The 26,347-nt window shown below is 39.7% G+C and overlaps 2 protein-coding genes across 7 annotated transcripts in view; one reads left to right on the top strand and one right to left on the bottom strand.

The window, feature by feature from the left end:
- The window catches only part of B3GALNT2 (beta-1,3-N-acetylgalactosaminyltransferase 2), a 38,937-nt gene extending 26,592 nt beyond the window's left edge, over positions 1 to 12,345 (top strand). The window contains exons 8-13 of one of the 5 annotated variants that reach the window (XR_010600179.1): positions 407 to 590; positions 2,837 to 2,962; positions 3,749 to 3,844; positions 8,286 to 8,439; positions 8,887 to 8,943; positions 9,955 to 12,345. Coding sequence is in view for 3 of the 5 variants with exons in the window: in XM_005291194.5 (XP_005291251.1) it covers positions 407 to 590; positions 2,837 to 2,962; positions 8,280 to 8,439; positions 8,887 to 8,943; positions 9,955 to 10,089 (662 nt within the window). In the remaining 2 variants the exon portion in view is untranslated. Of the gene's footprint in view, positions 1 to 406; positions 591 to 2,836; positions 2,963 to 3,748; positions 3,845 to 8,279; positions 8,440 to 8,886; positions 8,944 to 9,954 lie in introns of all 5 variants that reach the window. The other 4 variants (XR_010600178.1, XM_005291194.5, XM_005291193.5 and 1 more) reach the window with 4 other exon arrangements.
- Positions 9,045 to 26,347, bottom strand: part of TBCE (tubulin folding cofactor E) — a 135,756-nt gene continuing 118,453 nt past the window's right edge. For both annotated transcript variants that reach the window (XM_024106491.2, XM_005291192.4), the window contains 8 exons: positions 25,650 to 25,714; positions 25,504 to 25,568; positions 17,665 to 17,817; positions 16,725 to 16,878; positions 14,789 to 14,857; positions 13,441 to 13,500; positions 11,589 to 11,680; positions 9,045 to 11,381 (listed from right to left, as the gene is read on the bottom strand). In XM_024106491.2, the coding sequence (XP_023962259.1) occupies positions 11,289 to 11,381; positions 11,589 to 11,680; positions 13,441 to 13,500; positions 14,789 to 14,857; positions 16,725 to 16,878; positions 17,665 to 17,817; positions 25,504 to 25,568; positions 25,650 to 25,714 (751 nt within the window). In that variant the 3' untranslated portion in view covers positions 9,045 to 11,288. The remainder of the gene's footprint in view (positions 11,382 to 11,588; positions 11,681 to 13,440; positions 13,501 to 14,788; positions 14,858 to 16,724; positions 16,879 to 17,664; positions 17,818 to 25,503; positions 25,569 to 25,649; positions 25,715 to 26,347) is intronic.

The raw sequence follows: 26,347 nt of genomic DNA, 5'->3' as shown, positions 1-26,347 counted from the left end.
TCTTGCGGTCAGGACTTCCGACAATTACAACACAGTGAAATTTCAGATTTAGATAGCTGAAATCATTAAATTTACTATTTTTAAAATCCTCTGACCGTGAAATTGACCAAAATGGACCGTGAATTTGGTATATGTATGACTCCTTCTCCCCCCGCTCCAACTTATTGTCTGCAACTTTTGCTTTTTATCATTGTAAACTTGTAAAATTAGTGTCTTCATTTTTAAAAAAGAATCGCAAAATTTCCTAAATCCAGATTTTGGCTGGATGCTTACTGATAAAATAAATACGTAAACATGCTGCTTCTAGTACAAGAAAAATATACACAGCTGTATGTAGTGTACTGCACGTGGATATTAACCGATGTGTAATTTTGGCTATGTATAATTTCTCCTCCTTCCCATTCAGAAGGTGATGCTCTTTTACAAAGCCTTCATACTCGCCCTGAGAGGTTTGTAAACCACTTAAAATACCTTGAAGAAGAGGATGCGTTATTGAAGGAAGAACGCAGCGCCTATGATGATATTGTTTTTGTAGACGTTGTTGACACCTACAGAAATGTTCCAGCCAAATTACTGAACTTCTACCGATGGTAGGTGGGAAAAAAGTATTTTTTTATTAAGGATTTCCCGTGCCAGATAGTCCTTGAGATGCTGTATTCTGAAAATTTACACAATATAACATAACAAAATTATTTACTCTTTTCATTGTTTTTGTTTTGTTTAGTTTTCACACTATAAGGGACAAAATTGTATTACTCCATCTGGTGATTAAAAGTGAGGGCTCGGTTTTTAGGATTGATCTTTACTGACTGAACTCCTTCCCTTCCCCACCCCAAATATCTATAAAAACAGATTTCTGCTCCACAAATCCAAATATGCAAGTTAGAGTTAAATCTTGCCCACAACCCTACCTGGGATGTTTGTTAACAGCATGAAATCACAATCTGAAGACCAGCAGCTTCAATTTTAAATGCTGGCTGTCAGCCTGAGTACAAACCAAAGGCCTGATCCAAAGCCCATGGAAGTCAACAGAGAGATTGGCACTGACCGCAGTGGGCTTTGGATCAGGACCAGAGAGTTCAACCCTGTCAAGTCCTGAGCACCCTCAATTTCCATTGCAAGGTAGATTTCAGCTTGAAGTGCTCAGTGCCTCCTGGGACCTGGGCTCTAGCACCCAAGGTGGAGAGGCTCAGCACTCAGACCAGAAAGGCTTCCAGATAGCTTTGAGCACCCTTTGTCATCACAACAAGCGCTGCCTGCTACTGCCAGGGCCCTCTGTCTTGTGTGAAAATAGGGTCTAACCATGAATGACTGAAGCATCAATCCAGAACGTGAATTGAAAAAGCAATAGATAATACACGTAAACTCCTTGGAGTTAAATGTATTTTAAAGGTTTCAATTTCTTGGAGACTTTACCCATAAAAGCTGAAAAAACACAGCCTTTTATTCTAAAAATTAGGGGTTTTTTTATTTTAAATTCTGTTTGGTTTCAGTACATTTGCACAACATACATGTATTGGAAGATATGAAGCTGAGTAATTATCAAAAACAAACACCAGAGAATTTTGTTCCAGTTCTAAGCTCAGTTTACAATATATATGGGTATTTATTACTATTATTTGTAAACAACAATCCCCTCCCCAAACCTCACATTTGATTCCCAAAGGTTTGCGCTTAACCTTGCGCACACACAAGTGAGTAATCCCATTGCAGGATCAAGTCTTCAATGAGTAATACAATCAGAATAGAGTCATCGAGACTTTAAAAACAGCATTGATCATTAACTGGAAAACATTTAACTGAAAAGTTCAAGCATATTTGATAGCACCTCTTGCATATAAATAGTCTAAGAAGATCTGTTTAGATATGTGCAGCAAATCTCCTACAACTATGCATATATATTCCAAAATATATGCTTCTACATCAGAAAAGACAATGGGCTTGGTTTTCTGTTCACACTCTTGTAAATAAGGAGTAACTATTGAAGCCACTGGAATGACTAATGTTTAACTTGAGCTGATTCTTCCCTTGTTAAATAATAACTTTAAATGCTACCTGTGGTGTTTGGTTTTTTTAAAGCCACCAAAGGAATGTGCCAAAAAGTGTAGAATACACAAATGAGAAACAGAAGAACACTTCCGATTGCTAAAAGGGGAAATAAAGTTGAAGTCATCTAACTCTCTGTGGTGACTGGTTGCCCATTAGCAGAAAATCATTTCTTTTTCAGTAATAAAGGATTTAAGGAAAACAGTTTGCTCCTTAGGGGAAGTGAATGTATAGGAATGTCCTTCAAAACATAGCCTATTTTTCTGGATAAACCAATAATCTCACTCTAATTCTTTGAGTTTCTCCCTACAGTCAGCTTCTCTATCTGTAAAATAATGTATGTACCTCACAGGGATGTTAAGGATTGCCCATTTAATATTTGGAGAGTGCTTTACAGAGGGTAAGCACCAAATTATTACTAATCATTCCTTGTAAACTTTCCTAGTTGCACTACCCTTGAACCAACTGTTCTCATACAGAAGGCTAGCTGGACCATCAGCCCTTTATACAACCCCTGGCATTAATAGCTGTGATGTAGTCCTCAGCAGGAGTTCATATCCTTTTGAGGTCAGTACTGTTTTAGACAGATTCATTGCAAGTTAAACCCATCAGCTGTAAGGGATAGCAAAAATCCTACCTCAGGTTCCTTTCATATAGAAAAAACATTTAAAAGGAAGAGGACAAATGGCTTACCTCTCCAAGGGGTCCTTTCACTGTCTATGTTGCAGAGTTGTAATGCAGTTTAAATTTTTTTCCCAGTAAATCATCACCATTTTTCTTTTGGCAACAGGACAGTAGAATCAGCTAACTTTGATTTGTTGCTGAAGACCGATGATGACTGTTACATAAATTTGGAAGCTGTGTTCAACAGGATAATGCACGAAAAACTCGACAGGCCAAATATCTGGTGGGGCAAGTGAGTCTCAAACTCTTCTGTTTACTGGGTTTTTCATGGATCTTTTAATTTCTCCATGTCTGTGGAACGTTTTACTGCTATAAAATTCAGTTCAGCAGTCTCCTTATGGAGCCCCGCTTGTGCCCACTTCAAGTCACTAGTAAAGCTCCATAACTTCAGTCAGAGCAGGTCTGGATCCTGAGTTGCAGAAGCCAGATGATAATTGTTCTAGAATGTGCCCTTACAATAGCTAGAACTCTTTCTCCCCTCTGATACTGGACTAGAACATGCGTTGGGTAGCACATAACATTTCTCTGTAGCATATAGGAAGTAGTAGGTAATAAATATTTCTGTGCAGAAATAAGGTGAAGTTAAAAACTGCAAGCATGTACCGACATACCGTTGTTTTGAATTTTACCTTTTTTTCTGGTTGATTTTTTGGAAATGGGTTGTGTACGAGGGGACAAAATTGGCTTTATAGTCGGGTGCCCCATGTATTCTGCAGCTTATACATGGAAAAAAAGTCAATATTACCTATTTTACTACTGATCGTGTTATCAGAAACCTCCAGCTAATGTGCTTATCCCAAACCACCCACCACATCATTCTAGTTGCCAAGAAATCCCAACTGTCCTCTGTCCACAAGCTAAAATGCCAGCTTCGCCCCACTGACAGCTTTACAAGGCAGCTATGGATTGTCAATATAAAATAATCTGTGGCACACTGAAAGTTGAATTTACTATTGTAAAAAAGAAATACAAATTTTAACAGTGAAGTTAATTAATCCTGGTAATTGTTTACCAACAGATATGGTGAATCACTTTAAAATCTTTAATCAAGATTGGATGGCTCTCTCTGATATAGCTCAACCAGGAGTTACAGACATGATGCAGCAATTACTGGGTAAAATTCTATGGTCTGTGTTGTTCTGGAAGTCAGATTAGATTATCACATTCTCATATTTTAATGAAAATGGTTTAAAAATACCAGAATGTTCCAAGCTGCAACTCTAGTGTGCCAGGGAAACCAGGGGTCTAGGCTCAGAATTTACATTCATCTTGCAGTGGCCTTACTTATAATGGAAACTCTGTCACCCCATTAAGAACTGCAGACACACAGGACCAGATTAATCTGTGGCATTACTTCCTTGGCTTCAGTGGTAGTGTCCGCAGATATCAGTGGCAGGTTGGTCAAATGAGTTTTAAGGGTGGCTGCCCTGTGCAACTGATTCTGATCTCTTCAAGTTGTAAAAGAAGAGTAACTCCTTGAAGTCAAGGGTGTAAAAAAAAGTTTAGAATTTGGCTTTGTTATGAATTAAGATTAAAGAAAAACAGGGGGCTTTGGAGATTTTTAATGATGATAATTAGCAGGACTACCCAGGAAAGTCTATCTAACCTTCAAACTGAAAGAGTCTGTATCAGCTGCATAGGGTAGGTCCCATCCTTACCTTCATGTCCTGGTAACTGACAGGCTCGAAACCTCACCCAGACTTTTTTGCAAAATAACACATTGTATGAACTCATTTAGATTCTCGCTGCTGTCTACTCCTAACTCACACCGACTGTTGAGAGCTTTCAGCTTCTCCCAGTTACCTCTATACTGAGGCCAGTAATTTGTGTATGACTAAAACATCTTCCAAAAAGGCATGCAGTCTTGGATCTGAAGACTTGAAGAGATGGAGCCACCACTTCCCCTTAACTCTTGCTCCTTTTAGCTATGATTTGCCTATGATGACGCCTAAAAACTGCCAAGACCAAACTGTAGTCAGGCACACTGCTCAATAAAATGTGAATTGAGTGAGCTTAACAGAGTCCTCTGAAACTGAAGAAAGTATTTAAAATTGGTTACCTGAAAGATGCTATTCAGGAAGCATCCTTGACACAGGCAAAATATTAAGAATCTTCAATTCAGACTAAACTCCACTATTTGTCTGTGTTTACACAGGTTACCTAGTATCTCCTCTCCAGAAGTACACAGTCCCCGCCATCTGGTGTTTAACAGGAGATGCTGTTAACACCTTAAATTACAATAATGTGACTTTAATTGGATGTGGAAATGTTAAACGCAATTTCAGGCTAATCCCTCGGCAGCATTTTTGTAAACTCTTTTTCCCCAGTGATGCTGATGTCTTGGGGATATCATCATGTTACAGAAGCACTACTGGACTGGAAGGTGGGGCTGATTAAAGTTATGGCTATGCTGCAGTGGGAGGCATGATTTTTAGCATGGGCTGCTATACCCATTCTAGCATGGCTAAAAATAGCAGTACAGACACAGTGGTGTGGGCTCTCCAAGCATGCTAGAGTCTTACTTGCAGTGCCAGCCTGCGCTGCTGCATCTTTACTGCTATTTTTAGCCAGGCTAGTTAGGTTAAAGCTCTGCCAACCTGTGCTGCAATCACACCTGCGATTGCAGCATGGCCAGACCCTTGATATTTCCAGTGCTTGGCACTACTTGACAGAGCCGAAATGTCCTATGAATTTTCTTGAGTATCTCAGACATTTCATTTCATTTCATTATATAAGCAACCAAGTATCTGAGTTATCGTGTTCTTAAGCATTGTGTAGGAAAATAACGGAATATGCTAACATTCAGTAAAGGCAAGATTGTAATAACCTAAAATTTTAGCAATAAATTAGAATAATTTTATTAATTCCCTGTAGAGGTCTAGATTTTCTCATGGTAGAATCCATTGTCTCTGATGGATATACAGCAAACAACCATAAATCATTAAATTGCAGTCCTGAATGCATGATGTTTGCCTTCTATCTTGCTATGGCTTGATGGCATCTAAATATACTTAAGGCTTTGCTTAGCAAAATTTATTAAGAATCACTGCTTGTTGGTAACTAGCCTAAGCAGAAAAGGTCTCAACCACTTGCAGCTGCGTACTGTTGGGTGAATATCAGTGCTCATTAAACAGAGATCGCTAACAGTGACTAGAGCCAGCCATTGTGTGGGCATGTAGTGTGATAGTTTCATGCTCACCTCACCTCTGCCAATCCATGTCAGTCTTCATCTTCAGCTGTTCAGTTCTAAGCATCCACCCCACTGCAACTGACATGCCAGTGTGTAATGGCTCTCTGGGCCATAAAAACTCACTTAGCTTTTGATTGACCTAAGCCATGTTAGGCCCTGTTTCTAAATAGTAACAGCCTGGCACAGTGACACAATTATGGCAGCTGGCTGTGATTACATCTAGGACCTGTTCATAAAAATACTTAGTTCTTATATAGCACTTTTCAACTGTGCTTTTTAAAACATTGTTTGAAGGTGGGTAAATACTATTATTCCCATGTATAGGGAATTGTGGTATTTTAAGATTGAGCAGGGAAGAAAAGACACTGGGGCCATATTAAGCCCTTTGAGGGGTTGTATTTTAAAGGACAGACCTGTGAGAGGAAGTCATCCCAGGGTGGAAGTTTGTGGTTTGAAAAAGAACACAGGCGGCTGACTGGCTAGGGCTTGGGACCAGAGCCTAGAAGTGTGATTCAATCCAGGTTTCCCTCTCAACTGGGCCCAGGGGGATGATGGGGTTAGTAGGCCTTCATCCTAAGTATGCTGGGAGGGGGGAATAGAAACAGTCTCCCTCACAATAGGAGGGAGCTTGGAGCCTCTGACAGTATGTCGTACAGCCTGGATAGATGGGCTCAAGCTAGCATACCAGATATAGCTGTGTGGGTGTTGCAGCTTGGGTGAGGAGCCTGGCTCCACTGGAGCTACACCATCCACACTGCTATTTAGCATGCTAGCTTGAGCCCTGTTTAGCCCTTAGGGTATGTCTATGCAGCAATTCAACACCTGCAGCAGACTTGGGCTTGCGGGCTGTAAGACTGCAATGTAGATGTTCGGGCTTGGGTTAGAGCTTGAGCTCTGGGACCCCACCAGGGGGGAGGGTCCTGGAGCCTGAACATCTTCATAGCAATTTTGCAGCCCAAGCCTGAGTCAGCTGACACAGGCCAGCTGTGGGTGTTGCATTGCTGTGTAGACATACCCTTAGAAAGCAGGAAAGCTCTCCTTTTTCACCCCCTTCCCCTTTAACTGATCTTTGAGGGAAGGGCTGAAGACAGAATCAGGAACAAGGAAGTGAATGTGGGGAAGGGGTGATTTTACTATTTTTAAACTTTGACTTCAGTTTGTATGTTTGTTAGGATTTTACCAGCAGCCTGCTGGGGAGAGTAGGGCCTGTCTGGAGAAAGGAAACCTTGGTGGATAAAACCTGTTGCTTGTTTTTCTAAAAGCACTAAATGGGTGTGGCCTGCAGTGAATGTCTGCCTGGTAAGCACCATTTTGCAGCTGGGGAAACTGAGGCACGGGGCAGTTACATGACTTGTCAAAGGTCAAACAGCAAATCAGTGATGCATTTGAAATTAGAAACCCAGGTCTGGTGCCCTGACAGCTTGAGTTGAATACTGTGGTGGCTCACATGAAGAAAGGTGATTTCTATTCTTACCAGGATCCCACATTATTATTCTGATTTCTGCAAAATTAGCCATGTTTGAAGGATAACAAATCTCCCTTTTGCTGCCTGACTCTTTCCCCTTGATTCCTATTTTTAGGAGGACATTTGTTTGGTATCAGTGGACCAATATGTTTATCATCACTGTAACTGCATGCACCTGTTGTATTTGTCATAAGTAAAACAAAAGAGTCTGGGGTAGGGATTTTGACAGGTAGGGCACGATGGTGTTGGTTTAACACATCTCTTGTCAGTGAATTTGTGCTTCATTAACCGAAGCTGGTAGCAGTGCAGATGCACACTAGAGCTAAGTATGCTAGCATTGCTTTTTTCTGTTAGGCTAGGTCTACACTACCCGCCTGATTCGGTGGGTAGAGATTGATCTTCTGGGATCGATTTATTGCGTCTCATCTGGACGCGATGAAGCGCTCCCCCGTCGACTGCGGAACTCCTGCTCGCCAAGAGGAGGAAACGCTGTCGACGGGGGAAGCTTTCCTGCGCTGTGTGGACCCGTAGTAAGTAAACGTAGTTCAATCTAGGAAACGACTTCAGCTATGCTATTCTCGTAGCTGAAGTTGCGTTTCCTAGATCGATCCCCCGCCCCAGTGTGGACCAAGCCTTAGTGTGTTTACAAATTTTCTTAGAGGAAATAAACAGGGCATAAATGCCTCTTTGAAATTAAATGTTTCAATGATACTCTTAACATGGTAAGCTTTATGGTGAAATAGGACTATCTGAATCATAACTCAACGAAAAGTTTTCTACACTTTTTCTTAGAATTAGTTTGCTTCAGTTGTATTGACTAAACTGCATGGATTCTTGGAGCTTTTTATAAATATCTTCTTCAAAAGCAGTTTGCATGATTATTTTGATCTTAAGTTTCAGACTAAATTGGGCAGTTGATCGGACAGGGAAGTGGCAAGAACTGGAGTATCCCAGTCCAGCATACCCTGCCTTTGCCTGTGGGTCTGGTTATGTTATCTCCAAAGACATTGTTCAATGGTTGGCAAGCAACTCTGACCGACTCAAGACATACCAGGTACTTAAGCCCCATGCTAAAAACACCCACAAAACCTTAAGGTCTCCCATTCCCCCTACCCTTCTCTCACACCACACCTTTGATTCTGGAATTAGACTTGTTAGCTCTGGCTAACTTGTAGATTTTTATGTTGAGAGATTTGAGATTAGGAGCTCCTGAGTTCTAACCCCACTCTTGCATTGGCTCCCTCTGTTGCCTTGGAAGTCACTGTGACCATATTTGCCTTAGTTTCCTAACCTGTAAAATCCACAGCTTCCTCAGCAATGTTGGGAGGAGTGGGTGATATTTTTAAAAGATGCTCAGAAGAAACTACATTTAAGAAATAATACTAACATTTTACTTGTTCAGTCAGTGGACAAGAGACTTTAGTTCAGAATTTCACACTTGGGTGCATTTCCAAGTAATTATTTCCCAAGGCTAATGTTTGTTTTTAAAATACATCTACAGGGTGAAGATGTGAGTATGGGCATTTGGATGGCAGCTATAGGGCCTAAACGATATCAGGTGAGCAAGTCTGCAGAAATTCTGTTTTTCATGGTACAGTAGCATGGCTATTAAACCAAGTTGAGCAGCCCCTAGAAAATACAATTTTCCTCATCATGGAAGGCATTCCTGCAGTAGCTATTTTAATGCATTAACAAGTGTCTCCATTTTTTTTTAATTCACATGAGCAGTTCAATATACAAACATTTCCATCACACCTTATCCCATCTAATTAAAAAAATAATTATTTCTTGGTGCATATAGAATAAAATCTTAAATTATTACTGGGTGACTTCCTTTTCATTAAATAGCTACATCTCAAATTGTGCTATTTGTTATCATACTAACCTCAGGCAGAGGGGTTATATGAATACATTGTTTGGGACACTTGTCTTTCCAGTTTCCAACACCACTCCTATTAACAATAGTTTGTCAAGAGTTTCTACTCAGTGTCTGGTTAACCAAGGGGTCAGCAACCTTTCAGAAGTGGTATGCCAAGTCTTCATTTATTCACTCTAATTTAAGGTTTCTTTCTATAAGTCTAATATTTACTTTACATGCAACAATAGTTTAGTTATATAAGGTTTTTAAAATGTTTAAGAAGCTTCATTTAAAATTAAATTAAAATGCAGGCAGTGTGAGTGCCACTGACAATCCGCTCGTGTGCTGCCTTCAGCACACGTGCCATAGGTTGACCAATCAGGCTTCAGTGGTAACATGTAATATATGAATCACCTGGCCAGATCAGACCAGTAGTATAGACTTCAGAGGAAAGTGTATCCATCTCCACATACATATTGTGACCATTATGAAATTATTTGATCCACAGGAAAATTTCTAGCACTCATCAGTCAGGGGCTGGCTTATGCCCTGATGCATCTGTAAGATGTCTGACAATTCATCTGAGGGTTTTAATCATATACACACTGCCTACATTGTTAATTACTGGCATATTAGCATGTGTGTGATTTAGTGCATGTAAAATATGGTCCCTTTCCAAAAAAAGCCAACTGAAATCCTTGTCTTTAACAGGACAGCCTCTGGTTGTGTGAGAAGACATGTGAAACTGGAATGCTATCTTCCCCTCAGTATTCCCCACAGGAACTAACAGAGCTCTGGAAAGTGAAGGAATTATGTGGAGATCCTTGTAGATGTGAGGAAAGATGATAGATACCACCTTAGTAGTCCTGATTGTGTGTTTAATAGTGGAAATTTCACCTATAATGTAATTAATATTTGCCCATCCAGAGTAGCATTTTTCTATAGGGGAGATGTTTGTTAGTTTATCTTAAACTTTTGGTTTTGTCAATTTCCTTTTTTATAAAGTCAAAGGAGTATTAGTAATTAATGCACATATGAATTCCAACTAGCCTGTTTGAAATGTGTATTAGGATGATAATAGTGTAGAACCACTGCTATACATGAGTCAGCAGGTGCAAGGTTCCATGCCAGCACATCCCTTTACAGGATTAATGTAATCCACAACTGCAAACTGGGGGAGGGTTGGGATAGTTAGATTTTAGGATTTATATCGAGTTTGTGTATACTTTTTAGTGATTTGGATGTAAGATATCAAACTTTGCTTATACCAAATCTTGAACTACAGCAAATAATAACCAGATTCAAAGGAATTTGCATCTTTCTGATGACTAGAAAAAAAGTTTGAGCAACATACGGAGAATATCCATTAAACTGCATAACTTGTCAGCATATTGCAGAGCGATTTTGAATAAATTCTCCAATTCAGCAGCTTAATCTTAACTGTGATCTTTTTTCCCTATAGATGTGTAAATAGGATACAGCAACAAGGAGATAAGAATACTGATCTAAACTTTCCACACACCTATCTAGGTACCTCTCTATAGAAAGCTCTGTTCTTTTCTCAAAGGCTTCCTTAGAAGTATTCCTTAAATTATTTCCTCTCTCCCTTAAAGCAGAGTTTAAGTGCCCTTTTCTAGTGCAACAGCAGTTGTCCTTGTGGCTTTATGCTTGCAGGTATTACAAATGAAAATGAGATTTTAAATTACACGTTCTGAGTAAAATAAATGTGTGGGTCTGCTTAAAACTGATTATTCTATAGAAATTCTCACCAGTGCAGCATAAAACTTGAAGAAACCTGCATGCTAATATTCCATTTAATCTGGGAATTATGCACCTCTAAACTCACAGGTACTAATTTATTAAAAATATACATGCAGGAGTTACAAGCATCGTTTCAAATAGCCCTCTGTCCCTGTTTATGAAATCCACGTTAAATACGTACAGGAAGAGTGGTAGAAATTATAGATGCTCTTCTGGGGTAGGCTTGGGCTGAACAGCACTCTGCATCTTCAGAAGAGGAGACCAGTTAAAAAAAAAAAAAAAAATTACCACCGTACTAACATAGTGTCTCCATTTTCTATAGAATAAAACTGCAAGGGCTTTAGGTCATTTTCTAGTTCAATTTCTTTGCCTTCCATCTAGAAGAAGAAAAAAAAAATTCAGGCTCATTTAAAATGCACACTGGTAGGTAAGTCTTTTGGTGAAAGATGGCCAGGGGGAAAAATTTAAGTCCAAAGGAGTTGGATAAGGCCTAAAAATAGCAAAGACTGCTGGCCTTTATTTCATTCTATAATATTTTAGAATGCAGTGTTGACCTTTTAAATACAACTTATGTTGTTACTTACTTTAGGACTTTCGTAAGACAATTTCAGTTCTGAACCAGGAATTTTAAGTAGACGATACAGCAAGCCTTTGACCTTCTGAATAGTCATAGAATCTGTCAAGAAAAATCAAATAGTTAACCAGGCAACCTGATTATGTACTTACATACTAGCCGCTTTTAAGTTTTACCAGATCATACTGTCAATCAAATCTCTTTGGTAGACTAGACTGATAAGTAACATGCTACTACCTAAAAATATTTTCATCCAACATAGCTTCATGATTTATTTTTCCTTTCAGGTCTAAGTGACCTTCATGACCTATAGTACAGTTTTCATATATATCACTCAGATTTTGGTGTGATATTTCTTTTGCAACTCCTCCTTAATGCTTTAGGAGCAGGAGTCTCAACTTTTGAAGCACAAAGAAATGAATGTCATTGTGGAACATTTAATGTATGTTTCAGGATTTAATTAGTTCCAAACAAATTGCTAGTAGCGTTATGGATTGGTTCATAACAAAGTGACAAGAGGATACTCAAAGTTCCATAATGAAAATAAGTTTAGTTTGTACAAGAGAGGTTTCCCATTGTGTGTGTCTGGTACAGAGATATTGATTTTCTTTGAAGCTTTATCTGAAGGCACAGCAATAGTGAGTTATTTCTGTAATATCACACAATGTACTTAGAAAACTATTTTTCTATCAAACATTTTTGTAAAAGCTGTATCTGATTTTATGCAACTTGTGATAATAAATGTTATTTTTATTTTAGAATAAAAACTGAATAAGTCTTTCCTCATAGAACAAATTCAGACATATCTGTTGAAAGAGACATTTAGTATGTATATAAATATTTAACAGCGTTCTTCCCTTGATGTTTAGCTAGGTCAGTAGAACTCAACTTCAAACTGTTAAAGCCTTGAGTGGAGTGTCAGAGGCAGGAGCACATTCTAGTTTAGACATAACTGAACATATTACTGTAAGTGGACCTTTTCCTCAGCATGACTATTATAATGAAAGGAGATTCTGCAGAAACTGACATATAATAGTCAAGGAAGACTAAGCCAGGAATTTAATCTAAACAAGCAAGGAACACAGAGTTGATGTCCAAGTCAGAATTGGGTTTCTTGGAATCTAAGCTATAAATTTAGCATAATTTGGAGCGTGTGGCCTATAGGGATTTACAACACTGTGCTCAGAGAGCCCCAAAATAGCATGGAAACTAATTTGGGCTACAATGCTATCATTACACAGAGCATAAGATTCAATTTTTTTGTTTCACTTCTGGGAGACTATATATAAATACCTTTCCATCAATCACATTTACTTACACCACAACTCTTCCTTCAGCACCCGTGTTTGACTCCAGTACTTACAAACAGGTCTGAGGGCAACCAAATATTAGTTGTACTTCCACAAGTACTAACCTTAAATTTTTAAATAATCTCACACTTTTTATCAAAGGCAGAGGGGTTGGTAATCATGCAGGTTTCCCCTGTCAGCATTTCTAGCTTGACAGCAAATTGGCATACAGACTGAATCATGCTCATACCATCAGTGCCAACTTAAGTCTTGTGATGTAGAAGCATCCACTAGGAAGGGGAAGGACTAGAGCTTGTTTTCCACACATTAGTGAACAGCCATCATATGGTAATGACTGTCATTACTGACTTTTAACCAGTAACCTTGAGGTGAAAGGTTCCATTATCCTGCTAGCAACTGTAAACAGAACAAGTTGGTCTTCCCCCCTCTCAGCAGCATTCTGAAGCAGCTGCCTCCAGATTTCTTCAGGAAAGGGAGTATTTAAAAAAAAAAAAAACCCCACAAAGGAACTGCTGTGGCATTGAAATGAACAATTAACATTCCTGTTTTTACCTGGTAGTTTCTTCTCTATAGGTTTCTGATCAGGTTTGTCCGGACATTTAATTGTCAAAGCTTTAAAAAAAATGAGAAAGTCAGTCATAATGAGAAGTGTAACTGAAGTTTGAGCACAATTCCATTATATGAACTTTAGATCCACTGGTACCAGGCATTAATTTCTGTTTCTTTAAGTGCAAATACAATTTGCATAAATCCTTTGGGCACTTAGTAAGTTGGAATTCCCTGCATGCTAAGTGAGCTGCAAAGACAAACAGTGAATGTGCCAGTTAAGATGGATTTAAAAAAAAAAAAAAAAAAAAAAAAAAAATCAAATGTTCTAAAGTCATTCCGCTCCCGCCTGAGAGGGACATAATTTTTTGATCATTTGGAAATGCACATCCCAGAAAGCTAAAACCCAGGCGGCTACTCTCCCAAGCCCCCAATAAAAAGGGAGGATGTTGAATATTAGGTAGCATTAAAAAAAAAAAATCTATATAAATGCCCAATCACATTTAACAACCTTAGTAGGTGGAAGTCCTAACCTGCAAATTTGGTTTCTACTGGCATGGATCTACTGCTCTGGACAGAAGTCCTAAATCATGGGTACTTCTGTTCAAGTCAGCAGAATGAAGGCTTTTGTTTCCCGTTAGACTGGCTGAATTGAACTCATGGCTGGAATCTGCCTGCCTCCCCACCCCAAAAATTAAAAGAGTAATGCTGTGGTTGGAAAGGCCAAGGATAATTACACTCATCTGTAAGGCTGAGTCTCTGAAGGTATTAATCTGACTGGATTCTGACTCTTGGGTCTTAGCTCCGTAGCCCAAGGCAGGCTGTAACTACTAGCTCTTACAGACCTTGGATCATAGTGTTTCTGGCATGCATATGGGGGATAAAGGGACATGAAGGATCAAAGTAGCCCAGTCTACCCTACCAATCCTTATAGCATACCATGGCTGTAATACCATAATACTTCCTCTTCACCCTCCCTGCTGCATCCTGAAAGTCTGCAGGGATCATATTGTCAAAAAACATCATACATCCAGATAAGTCACAGTTGTACAGTCTGGGAAGTAGCTATGTGGGACCAGAGTTAAGAGTCTGGGGAACCTTTACAAGGGAGATCCTGACACACATGCCATTCTAATAAAGCTGTAAATACATCCATAGAGCCTTAACTATCAGTTTGTTTCTGGGAAGTGTATTCAACTTCAAGATGAACTGGAAGGCAATTTTTGTGCCCTTTACTGTTCCTTTTTGGTGTACAACTTGGCTTCAAGGGTACTTAAAGCACCTATTCCTTACTGCTCCAGGGAGAGTATTTTAAATGCAAAATATATAATGTTATTGATTTCTGGCCTCTTACTTAGCAGCTGATTTTTCAGAAGGAAAGGCTGTTGTCGTTTCAGTTCACCTTCTTCAGGAGCACCATATTCTGTTAATAAAAAACACACACAAATGAAATCAACAAACTAGATTATTGGTAAACAGACGGAAGAAAGAACGGAAGAAAGTTGTGGAGATAGTTCAGCTAAAATTCTCTCTCCAGTTTAAGTCATCGCATAGGAAAACTTTCCGGTAATTGTCTGTGAGACAACATGGTATCCAGGTCATGCAATGACCATGAAACTCTACTGCCTCTCACTGTTACGCTACCATAGGAGCTAAGCAGTCCTGCTTGCCATAGTCCAGGAGCTCAGTAGCTGGGCTCCAGCAGTGCTATGAGCTAAAAACATCAATTAGCAGATCTCAACTCCTGTTAACATGATAATACTGAGAATAATTTCACTCATTTTCAATAATCACCTTTAAAAAAAAAAAAGGCTTCTAGAGAAGATTTTTCAGCATGGAATAGCAACTTGGATACTGGGCATTTAAAAAGCAAAATAGGATGCCTGAAGTATTCATCTGTTTGTCAAAACCCAGAACACTTTTCCAACTCACATCCATTTCTTAGTTGCAGTGAGAGCACCCCAGGAACAAACAGTCTGTGTGCAGCTGTGGCCAGCATGCTCCTGTGCTTTCTGTATTTGTAATAGCAGATCTCTGAACAATGTTATTGACTAATTAAAGAAAGCCAAGCAAGAAGGTAGTTGTAAAGCAGGGCCAAAGAGCTGCAGCAAAAAGTAAGGGTCACAATGTAACAGCAAGACAGTTCAATCAGTAGAGCAATGCAATTCAAAAATTCAGTCTGAGGGGCTGGACTCCACAAGCCCTTTTGCGAGCTGAAAAAGTGACTGAGAAGGCAGCCTCTCCTAGGTCTGTCTTTACTATAGTGGGATATAATCAGGGACAGTATATGGACATTGCCACTTTAGCTACTGAAGGAAAATGGAACAAGGAGCTACCTACGTAATGGGAAATGGAGGATTAGAATTTGGTTGGATATGCAAGAAATCAGAAGACAACATACACAAGAAGCTATTTGATTAACTCCACAGAATCTCCTTGTCTTACAAGAAATTAAACTGCACTTAACCTACAGGAGGATCATAGGATCATACCTCCAGCCTGATGGAGTGCTCCTTTGGCTGACATTTCTGGAAACAGTTATAACAGTCATTAAGAAGGACAGGGATGCAACCTCATGCTGCGAGTGTCCCTAGCCTGTGGCCAGAAGTTGGGAATGGTCCACAAAGGATGGATCACTTGATGATTGCCCTTTCCATTCATTCCCTCTGAAGCACCTGGCATTGGCCACTGTCAGAAGACAGGCTACTGAGCTAGATGGACCATTGGTCTGCTCCAGTCTGCCTACCTGGTTGATTTCTAGGGGGCCTCTCATGTTCTTACTGGAAGACTCCCTAGAAATCAACCAGAAGGTCTTGGTGGGCAGGTGGGCTGTAAATAGCTCCTTAAAGTCAGCTTGCCTGACTGCCTAGACAGTACAGGACTGCAGCAGGGCAGTGACAACTTCAGGATATTCCTGTCCTGAAAAAACTGTAAACTTAAAGGGAAAGGAGCAGAGTGCCAGTGTCAGAGGGCTGTTTTGGAACTAATTAGAAGCAGTAACGCTGGAGATTGGGAGAATGACTACAGAACCGTTGACCGTCCTGCAGTTCTGCATGCTGGCCTTTTCCAAACCAGTCGGAGCATGTGGACAGAAAGGTCCTTATATTGCTTGACCTTGTTTTTGTTTTCTTCCTTTCTCTTCAAATATGGCAAGTTGAAAAAATAAACGAGGCCCCCAGAACAGAAGGACAAATCATTAAAAGATCTCTGCCACCTCTGTACACTGAAAACATCAGAACATACATAATACCAAAGCAGGGAAATCTTCATTTCACCTCGACTGTACTTACTAAGGCAGAGTAACTGGTACCTAGGATGAGCAGCAAGAAATTCCTCATTTGGTCTGTTTTTGTCTGGATTCTGATTTCCACCAGCCGTTATCCAGTCATTGCCAAACATTTTGCGATAGTCAAGCTCTGCTCCCTTTCTTTCATCAGGAAAGATCTATATCGACAAGTACAAAACACTTACTGTGTCACTAAACTACATTTCCAAAAAAAAACCCAAGTTCATGATCCTTCAAGAGTCAAGATTTCTAGATATTAGTTACTTGTATGTTCAGCACCTTATAAAACTGCAAAGAGTCTGGAAAAATCTCAACTCCCACAACCGATTCAGACTCAGTTTAGTCAATGTCATCAGTGCTCTCAGAGTACAGTCTGAAAACAATATTATGAGGTATGAAAGCTCAGAGCACAATGATTTCTTAACTATGGAACAAGTCATATGGTTTTGAAAGTTCTCTTTATATTTTCAACATCTCCCAGCATTAATTATTACAATGATACTGTATTTTGAAAAGGATAACACTGAGGTTGTCATGTGTACATATGTTATAATTTCTGACCTGAAAAGGGGGAAAAGAAAAAATGGCAAGGTACTTTAAATGGTTTGTTAAACCTATTTAACTCAAAAGTTCTATACAGGGGGAGAAAGATCCATTTGTGACATCAATAGGACTTAGGTATTTTTGAAAAATTTACCCTACGTGTCTTGCCCAAGGTTACAATGAGTTAATAGCAAAGCCAAGAACAGAATCCAGGGTTTCCTGATTCTGTCCATTTTCAAAGTGAAGGTTTCCAGCTATACACATGCATTCATTGAGACAGGGAAGAAACTCCAGACACCCTCCCACTTTCCCAAATGCTTTTACAGTGACACTTTTTCCAGAACCCTTTGTGAGATTAGTTGGGGAAAAACAAACAAACAAACAAACACCACATCACATACCTCAGATTTGTTCAGAACCTTTAATTGGCCTATTTTGGCAATGATAAGCTGCCTCACGGTCTCTGGGCTCTTCTCTGTGCCCATCAAAGGGTTATTCTGACAGTGCAGTGACTGCAAGCATTGTAGCTTATCAAGCTCATTGATAAATGACCACTGTAATGAAAAGGGAAAAGAATTGCAAAACTGGATTTTTTTTTTTTTTAGTATTAAAGAAAAATGTCTGACCAAAACAGCACACAGTCCGGACAGACACTACCACACACAGACCATCATCGGTGACACTTCTCTGGTTAGCCGACCCTAATCTTTTTTTGTTGTTTCAATTTCAACACAACCTACTTTACTGAATACCACTTTCATCTTGCTTCACTTAGCTTATAAAAATGAAGGACACTTTGAAGGAACTGAAAGATAAACAGGTGGAATAGCAAACAGGGCATGGATGGAGTTTTCAGTGGGTGTAAATTATTGATACATATTAGAGCATCAACATTCCAGAAAGGTTTTCTACTCATTGTATGTAGAGATTCCTGGAATTGGGGTGTGATGCTTGGCCTAGATGTGACATTGCTTCCCATGGCACAGTTCAATTATTTTGAGGAGCTTTCTGTCCATTTTATTTTTTGAAGTGCCTCCTTGCCAATGCACTCAAAGCAGGACTGTCTACAGAAACCCATTAATTTAATATTATACTGGGGGAATCACATGATGCAAGAGGTAGCAATGTTCTCTGCAGGGTTAGGTGGTGACGAGACTAGAATTGCAGGGAATCATGCTGGAGAAGGGCCTATGGGTAGGTCTACACCGCAATTAAAAATCCAGGGCTGGTGCATTTCAGCTGACTCAGGCTCATGGGGTTTGGGCTGCGGGGCTGTTTAACTGCAGTGCAGACAGCCGGGCTCAGGCTGGAGCCTGAGTTCTAGGAGCCTGTGAGATGGGAGGGTCCCAGAGCTCAGGCTGAAGTTCAGCCCGAACATCTATACCACAATTAAACAGCCCCATGAGCCCGAGTCAGTTGGCACAGGCCAGCTGCGGGTGTCTAACTGCCATGTAGACATACCCTAACAGAGCAGGTAAGAGACGTGATCCGGATCAAGATATGAAAGGTCAACTGAAAAGAGAGAGTTTGTAACAAATGGTCATGGATGATGAAATGATGAGAAAAAAGAAAGGCCTAGGAAAGGTGCATGTGTATAATATACAAGTGCAGAAGGGATAGGAAAGTGGAGTTCAGGAATTAGAGATAGTTCAGCAGTTTTGGCCTCTTGACAGTTTGAAGAAGCTAGGTAAGTGGATAAGAGAATTTGGCCTTGGCTACACTAGCGCTGTACAGCGCTGCAACTTGCTGCGCTCAGGGGTGTGAAACCCCCCCCGAGCGCGAGTGCAGCGCTGTAAAGCGCCAGTGTAATCAGCGCCTGCAGCACTGCACGCTCGCTCGCAGCGCTGCAAGCTATTCCCCTCGGAGAGGTGGAGTACTTGCAGTGCTGCGGGACAGCTCTCGCAGCGCTGCAAGCTATTCCCCTCGGAGAGGTGGAGTACATACAGCGCTGAGAGAGAGCTCTTGCAGCGCTGCGGGCGCGACCACACTCGCGCATCACAGCGGCAGCGCTGTGAATCTCCAAGTGTAGCCAAGGCCTTTGAGATGAAGGCAGATTATGTCATGGGTAGGATGAAAAGTGATAGGGTTTATTTGAACTTGACATTTCCAAGCTCTCAAACAATGGAGGGGGATTAGAAGGAGCAATATAGCTGTGACCTAAAGATAATTACAGGAGATGTTCATAAGTAGCAATATATCAGTGCCCTTTTGCTGTGTTACTCCTAAGCAGCTGTTGCTGTTATGAGGAGTGTGGACAATTCACAGTAGTGGAAGTGTTCCCTGGGGAAATGTTGCTTGTACATGGCAGTTGCTCTTACAAGGTGTTGCTGCAAACAAGCATCTATTGTATTATGATGCCACTTCTGGAACATGAGCATTTGTATTTAATTTTAATTTATCAGACAAGAAATCCAATTCATTCTCTGCACGTACATCTAGTGAGCAATGATTTTGCCAATTTCTAACTTCAGTTAATATATCTATATAGAAAATACAAGCTTTCCAACTAATTTAAAAGGGAACCCAAACAGTGGCAGTGTGTCTATACTCCCTAGCAGTCACCTGATTCCTATCCAACTTAATGCTCAAGGAACTGCACATCAGGTATGATCATATTTTGTCATTGGTTTAGCTTAATGGATCATTTTAAACAATATAAGAACACTGTAATCCTTAAAAGAATAAATTTAAATCAAAGAAACATATCTCTCAGGATGCGCTTCCTTTTGGTATCCGCAAGCCTTGCTATCAAAGGTCATGTGATCCAGTTCCCAATTAATCTTTGGGAAAGTTGGGATAGCAACCTCAAAGCCCAACCCTGAAAAGTGCCGAACATCCTCTACTTCCATGAAAGAGACAAAGCCCCTACCACATTATGGGGGCACTAGGACCCAGATGGCACCCCCCACACACCTGACCTCAGGGGAAAACTGCAGAGAGGAGCCAGCCAAAGACTCCAGCCAGTTGGGGCAGAAACAGCCAAAGCAGGGACCTCTAGGCATTCCAACAATTTCCTACAGTTGAAACTTTCTCTGCTCTGTGCTGACTAGCTGTTTGCTCAAACGCTCCCCCTCCCTCAGTCTCTTCACACCCACCCCTCTCACTATCTACTCCCCTGCCCCGTCCCCTCGCCCCCTTCCCTTTTCTTTCCATGTAGCTAAACCTATCCTAAATAAACCACCCCCCACCCCACCAAAAAAAATCATGAAACTAACCTGCCATTTGCCACCATCACATTGTTCACTCTACTTCCTCCACCCTCTGTCCGTCTGGTCTAATTAGCAGACAAGCTCTTCAGGGCAGGGACCATATACTACTCTGTCTGCACAGTCTGAACATTCCTGGCTGGCCATAGGCACTTCCATAATAATAAATAATAATAATAATAATAGTAACTCATTATCAATCAACCATGGTTAAGTCACCAGGAGAGGAGGACATAAAGCACCTTTCAGCATGGGTCCCTTCTAGGGCTGTCGATTAATCGCAGTTATCTAACACTATTAACTCAAAAAAAAAATTTGCGATTAAAAATTAATCTTGATTAATCGCAATTTTAATTGCGCTGTTAACAATAGAATACCGATTGAAATTTAATTTTGGATGTTTTTCTACATTTTCAAATACACGGATTTACAACAATTACAACACAGAATGCAAAATGTACAGTGCTCACTTTTTACTACAAATATTTGCACTGTAAAAAATGATAAACAAAAGAAATAGTATTTTTCAATTCACCTCATACAAGTACTGTAGTGCAATCTCTTTATCGTGAAAGCACATCTTACAAGTAGAATTTATTACATAAGTCCACTCAAAAACAAAACAATGTAAAACTTTAGCGCCTACAAGTCCACTCAGTCCTACTTCTTGTTCAGCTAATTGCTAAGCCAAACAAGTTTTTTTTACATGTACGGGAGATAATGCTGTCCGCTTGTTATTTACAATGTCACCTGAAAGTGAGAACAGGTGTTTGCATGGCACTTTTATAGCCAGCATTGCAAGGTATTTACGTGCCAGATATGCTAAAAATTCATATGCCCCTTCATGCTTCGGCCACCATTTCAGAGGACATGCTTCCATGTCAATGACACTTGTTAAAAAAATAATGCATTAATTAAATTTGTGACTGAACGCCTTGGGGGAGAATTGTATGTCTCTTGTTCTGTTTTACCCGCATTCTGCCATATATTTCGTGTTATAGCAGTCTCGTATGATGACCCAGCACATTGTTTTCAGAACACTTTTACTGCAGATTTGACAAAACGCAAAGAAGGTACCAACGTGAGATTTCTAAAGATAGCTACTGCACTCGACCCAAGGTTTAAGAATCTGAAGTGCTATCCAAAATCTGAAAGGGACAGGGTGTGGAGCATGCTATCATAAAAGTCTTAAAAGAGCAACACACTGATGCAGAAATTAGAGAACCCGAACTACCAAAAAAGAAAACCAACCTTCTGCTGGTGGCTTCAGACTCAGATGATGAAAATGAACATGTGTGGGTCCACACGGCTTTGGATCCTTATCGAGCCGAACCCATCATCAGCATGGACACATCCTCTGGAATGGTGGTTGAAGAATGAAGGGACATATGAATTTGTAGCGCATCTGGCACGTAAATATCTTGCAATGCCAGCTACCACAGAGCCAGCCGAACACCTGTTCTCACTTTCAGGTGACCTTGTAAACAAGAAGCGGGCAGCATTATCTCCTGCAAATATAAATAAACTTGTTTGTCTGAGCGATTGGCTGAACAAGTAGTAGGACTGAGTGGACTTTTAGGCTCTAAAGTTTTATATTGTTTTCTTTTTGAATGCAGGTTTTTTTGTACATAATTCTACATTTGTCAGTTCAACTTTCATGATAAAGAGATTGTACTACACTACTTGTATTAGGTGAATTGAAAAATACTATTTTGTTTTTTACAGTGCAAATATTTGTAATAAAAAATATAAAGTGAGCACTATACACTTTGTATCCTGTGCTGTAATTGAAAACAATATATTTGAAAATGTAAAAAACATTCAAGAATATTTAAATAAATGGTATTCTATTATTGTTTAAACGAGAGATTAATTTTTTTTTAATTGTTTGACAGCCCTAGCCCCTTCATATCCTTTACCGGGAGAGTATACGTACAATATAAGTAAGTCTTTTGTACACGTGCCTTTCACAAAAGCAATGATGATGCAATTTCCTTCGTCAAATAAGAAACATGATAAGCTGGTAGCACAAGAGTAATGTTTCACTTAGAAGGGCAATGGAAAAGACCAGGAATAAAAACTTAAGAATGGCCATACTGGGTCAGACCAATGGTCCATCTAGCTCAGTATCCTGTCTTCCGATAGTGGCCAATGCCAGGTTTCCCAGAGGGAATGAACAGAACAGGTAATCATCAAGTGATCCATTCTGTCGCCCATTTCCAGCATCTGGCCCAAAGAGTCTAGGGACATTTCAGAGCATGGTTTTGCATCCCTACCCATCCTGGCTAATAGTCATTGATGGACCTATCCTCCATGAACTTATCTAATTCTTTTTTGAGCTCCGTTATAGTCTTAGCCTTCACAACATTCTCTGGCAAGGAGTTCCACAGGTTGACTGTGCATTGTGTGACGAAATACTTCCTTTTGTTTTAAAACCTGCTGCCTATTAATTTCATTTGGTGACCCCCAGTTCTTGTGTTGTGAGAAGGAGTAAACAACATTTACTTCCTCCACACCAGTCATGATTTTATAGACCTCTATCATATCCCCCCTTAGTTGTCTCTTTTCCAAGCTGAGAAGTCCCAATCTTATTAATCTCTCCTCATACGGAAGCTGTTCTATACACCTAATCATTTTTGTTGTCCTTTTCTGTACCTTTTCCAATTCCAATGTATCTTTTTTGAGATGGGCCAGATTTGCATGCAGTATTCAAGATGTGGGCATACCATGGATTTATATAGAAGCATTATGATATTTTCTGTCTTATTATCTATCCCTTTTCTAATGATTCCCAACATTCTGTTTGCTTTTTCGACTGCCACTGCACACTGAGTGGATGTTTTCAGACAACTATCCACAATGACTTCAAGATCTTTCTTGAGGGGTAACAGCTAATTTAGACCCCATCATTTTATATGCATAGTTGGGATTATGTTTTCCAATGTGCACTACTTTGCATTTATCAACATTGAATTTCATCTGCCATTTTGTTGACCAGTCATGGTAACTCATGAGACTTCTGCTCTCTGAGTGATAAGTTTCTCATTTGACTGCATTTAGGTAACTTGGGAGGAGAAAATAGTATTGCATAGGACAAGCAATTTAGAAGCCAGCTGGGCTTAACTTTCTGGTGCCCCTCTAACTGCCAGAGCAAGCAAACTGGCAGAAAATAGCAGCCTGTATCAAGAGGCTAGAGAACATCTGATGAAGGCCTTTGTCCTTGGTCTGAAATACTTTATCACTGGAGTAAACATTGCTAGCCACATGACACCATTGCTTGGAATGGAGAAGAGTAAAAAAACAAAACCACATCACCAAAACACTACTGTTATTAATGCTAAAGCCGCAATCCTTCCCACACTAAAGGGGAAGTGTGCAAGTCCCCAAGATTTTAGAACCGCAGTCCTTACCTGCTTTTAATTTCTTGTCCCAGCTTCAACTTGAAATTGTTCAGTGACTGAGTAATAGTATGTGGCACTACTAACTGGGAGAATCATACTCGTACTTCAAACAAATGGACAGTATCACAGAGCTATTCTGCAGAAATGGTAAATTCATCAATCTCATATGTCCTCCCATATGACAAGACAGACACCGTGAGAAAGACACACACTATGCTAGACAATTCATAGATTCCAAGGACAAAAGGGACCATTTCAATCATCTCATCCGACCATCTGTATAACACAGAACTTCCTCAAAATAATTCCTAGAGCAGATCTTTTAGAAAAATATCCAATCTTGATTTTAAAATGGTCAGTGATGGAGACTCCACCATGACCCTTGGTAAATTGTTCCAATGGCTAGTTACCCTCAGTAAAAAATTTACACCTTACTTTCAGTCTGAATTTGTCTAGCTTCAACTTCTAGCCATTGGATCGTGTTATATGTTTCTCTGCTAGACTGAAGAGTTCATTATTAAATCTTTTTCCCCCATGTCAATTCTTATAAACTAATCATGTCACCCCTTAACCTTCCCTTTGTTAGGCTCAAAGAGCTGAATCTAATTAGCTTATCACAGACATAGTTTTTAATCCTTTAATCATTCTCATGCCTGTTCCTGAATCCCCTCCAATTCATCAACATCCTTCTTGAATTGTGGGCACCAGAACTGGACACAGTATAGCAGCAGTAGTTGCACCAGTGCCAAACAGAGGTAAAATAACTTCTCTACTCATACTCAAAAGTCCCGTTTGTGCATCCGAGCATCCCATTAGCTCTTTTGGCCACAGCGCCACATTGGGAGCTTATGTTCAGCTGATTATCCACCATGACCCCTAATCTTTTTCAAAGTCACTACTTCCCAGGATAGAGTCCCCCATCACGTAAGTATATCCTACGTCCTTTGTTCCTAGATGTACACATTTACATTTAGCTGTATTAAAACGCACATTGTTTGCTTGCGCCCACTTTACCAAGCAATCGAGACTGCTCGAATCAGTGACCTGTCCGCTTCATTATTTACCACTTCCCCAATTTTGGGTCATCTGCGAATGATTATCAGTGATGATTTTATGTTTTCTTCCAGACACAGAAGGGACATTGTCTAGGTAAAATTCTGTTTTTCCCTTCACCAGTTAGATCGGTTACTAATATCACCACCATGGACTAATTAACACTGAAAAACCATTTTGAAATCCAATATAATTTTTCACCATTTGTTTGTTTATTTCTTGCAATTCACTGAAGCACAAAACAGTTAAACTTTATAGGTCTGTCAATTTCACTTTCAGCTACTCAAGCACTAGAAGAATGCTGAGGTGTTTGGATTCCATTCAATGCATGGGAATGGCTAAAGGCCAGAAACAGTTCTCAGCAATTTATTAAAAAAAAAAAAAAAAAATTCCTGTTAAAGCTGAGTTTTGAAAAGCTTTAAAAAAAAATCTAGCTAAAGCTAGATATTGATCAAAGAATTTGACATAGGTCTTTTGCCATTACATAATACATAATCAGGGAAAATGAAAAAGCAATTTTACAAATTCTCGTTAAACAAAAAATTAAAGAAATGTGAAAATCACCAAAAATCTTTCTTACTTGCGATATTTTATTGTCATCTACTGCAAGACGTTGTAATAAAGGAAACATTTTAGTCTTGCATCCTAGGAAAAGGAGAATAAATTTAAAAGACATCAGTGACGATCTAAAATATAGAAATATAATACAGTGCTTACTTTACTTACCAAATCCACCATCAGGAAAGTGTATAGAAGAAATTCCAGTGTTTGAAAGAATTAGTTGTTCTAATCTGAAATTTAGAAGTTAAAGTACATCTGTTAAAAAGATTTTAGTAAAAATACTGAAGTTTGTACGTGATACAACCCATGTTAACTTTTTGACAGCAAGCCTTGTGATTTTAAGAACAATGTTTCCAACTACCAACTTCACAGCTGGTAACCAAAGTTTAAAAGGCAGTTTACGGAAGGACAGCAGTGGAGTTCCAAACTTTCAAAATGGCAGATTGCTTTGGAGGTACTAATCTTCACAATGGCTTGATTTTTTGTTTAAAATAGTCTACTGCTCCCTTCCCTTATGAACCTTATTTTTGATATAACGGTTTAAGTAACTTTGCAACTGATCATTCATCAGGTTCGACATATTTGAATGGACACAGAAGTAGATGAAGTTGAGAAGGGAGAAAACAGTATTTTTTCCTAAATCACATACCCAAATGCAAAGTGGCATTTCACGCCACCTCAGCACTGTAACTACCAAGATGCTGCTGTGCAGGAATCTATGGAACAAGATGTTATCACTACAAAAGACCCCAGAGCTTTTCAGCAAGGTGGAAACATTCTTAAAGCATGCACTCCAGGACAAATACCAAAGTTTTGAATCCCAGTAATAGGAAGCATCAAGATGCTGGGTTGGTTTTTTTGTT

The sequence above is a fragment of the Chrysemys picta genome, chromosome 3, assembly GCF_011386835.1.
Source record: "Chrysemys picta bellii isolate R12L10 chromosome 3, ASM1138683v2, whole genome shotgun sequence".
NCBI lineage: Eukaryota > Metazoa > Chordata > Testudines > Emydidae > Chrysemys > Chrysemys picta.
The sequence above is the reverse complement of the archived record's forward strand: the minus strand, read 5'-3'. Positions and strand labels throughout refer to the sequence as shown.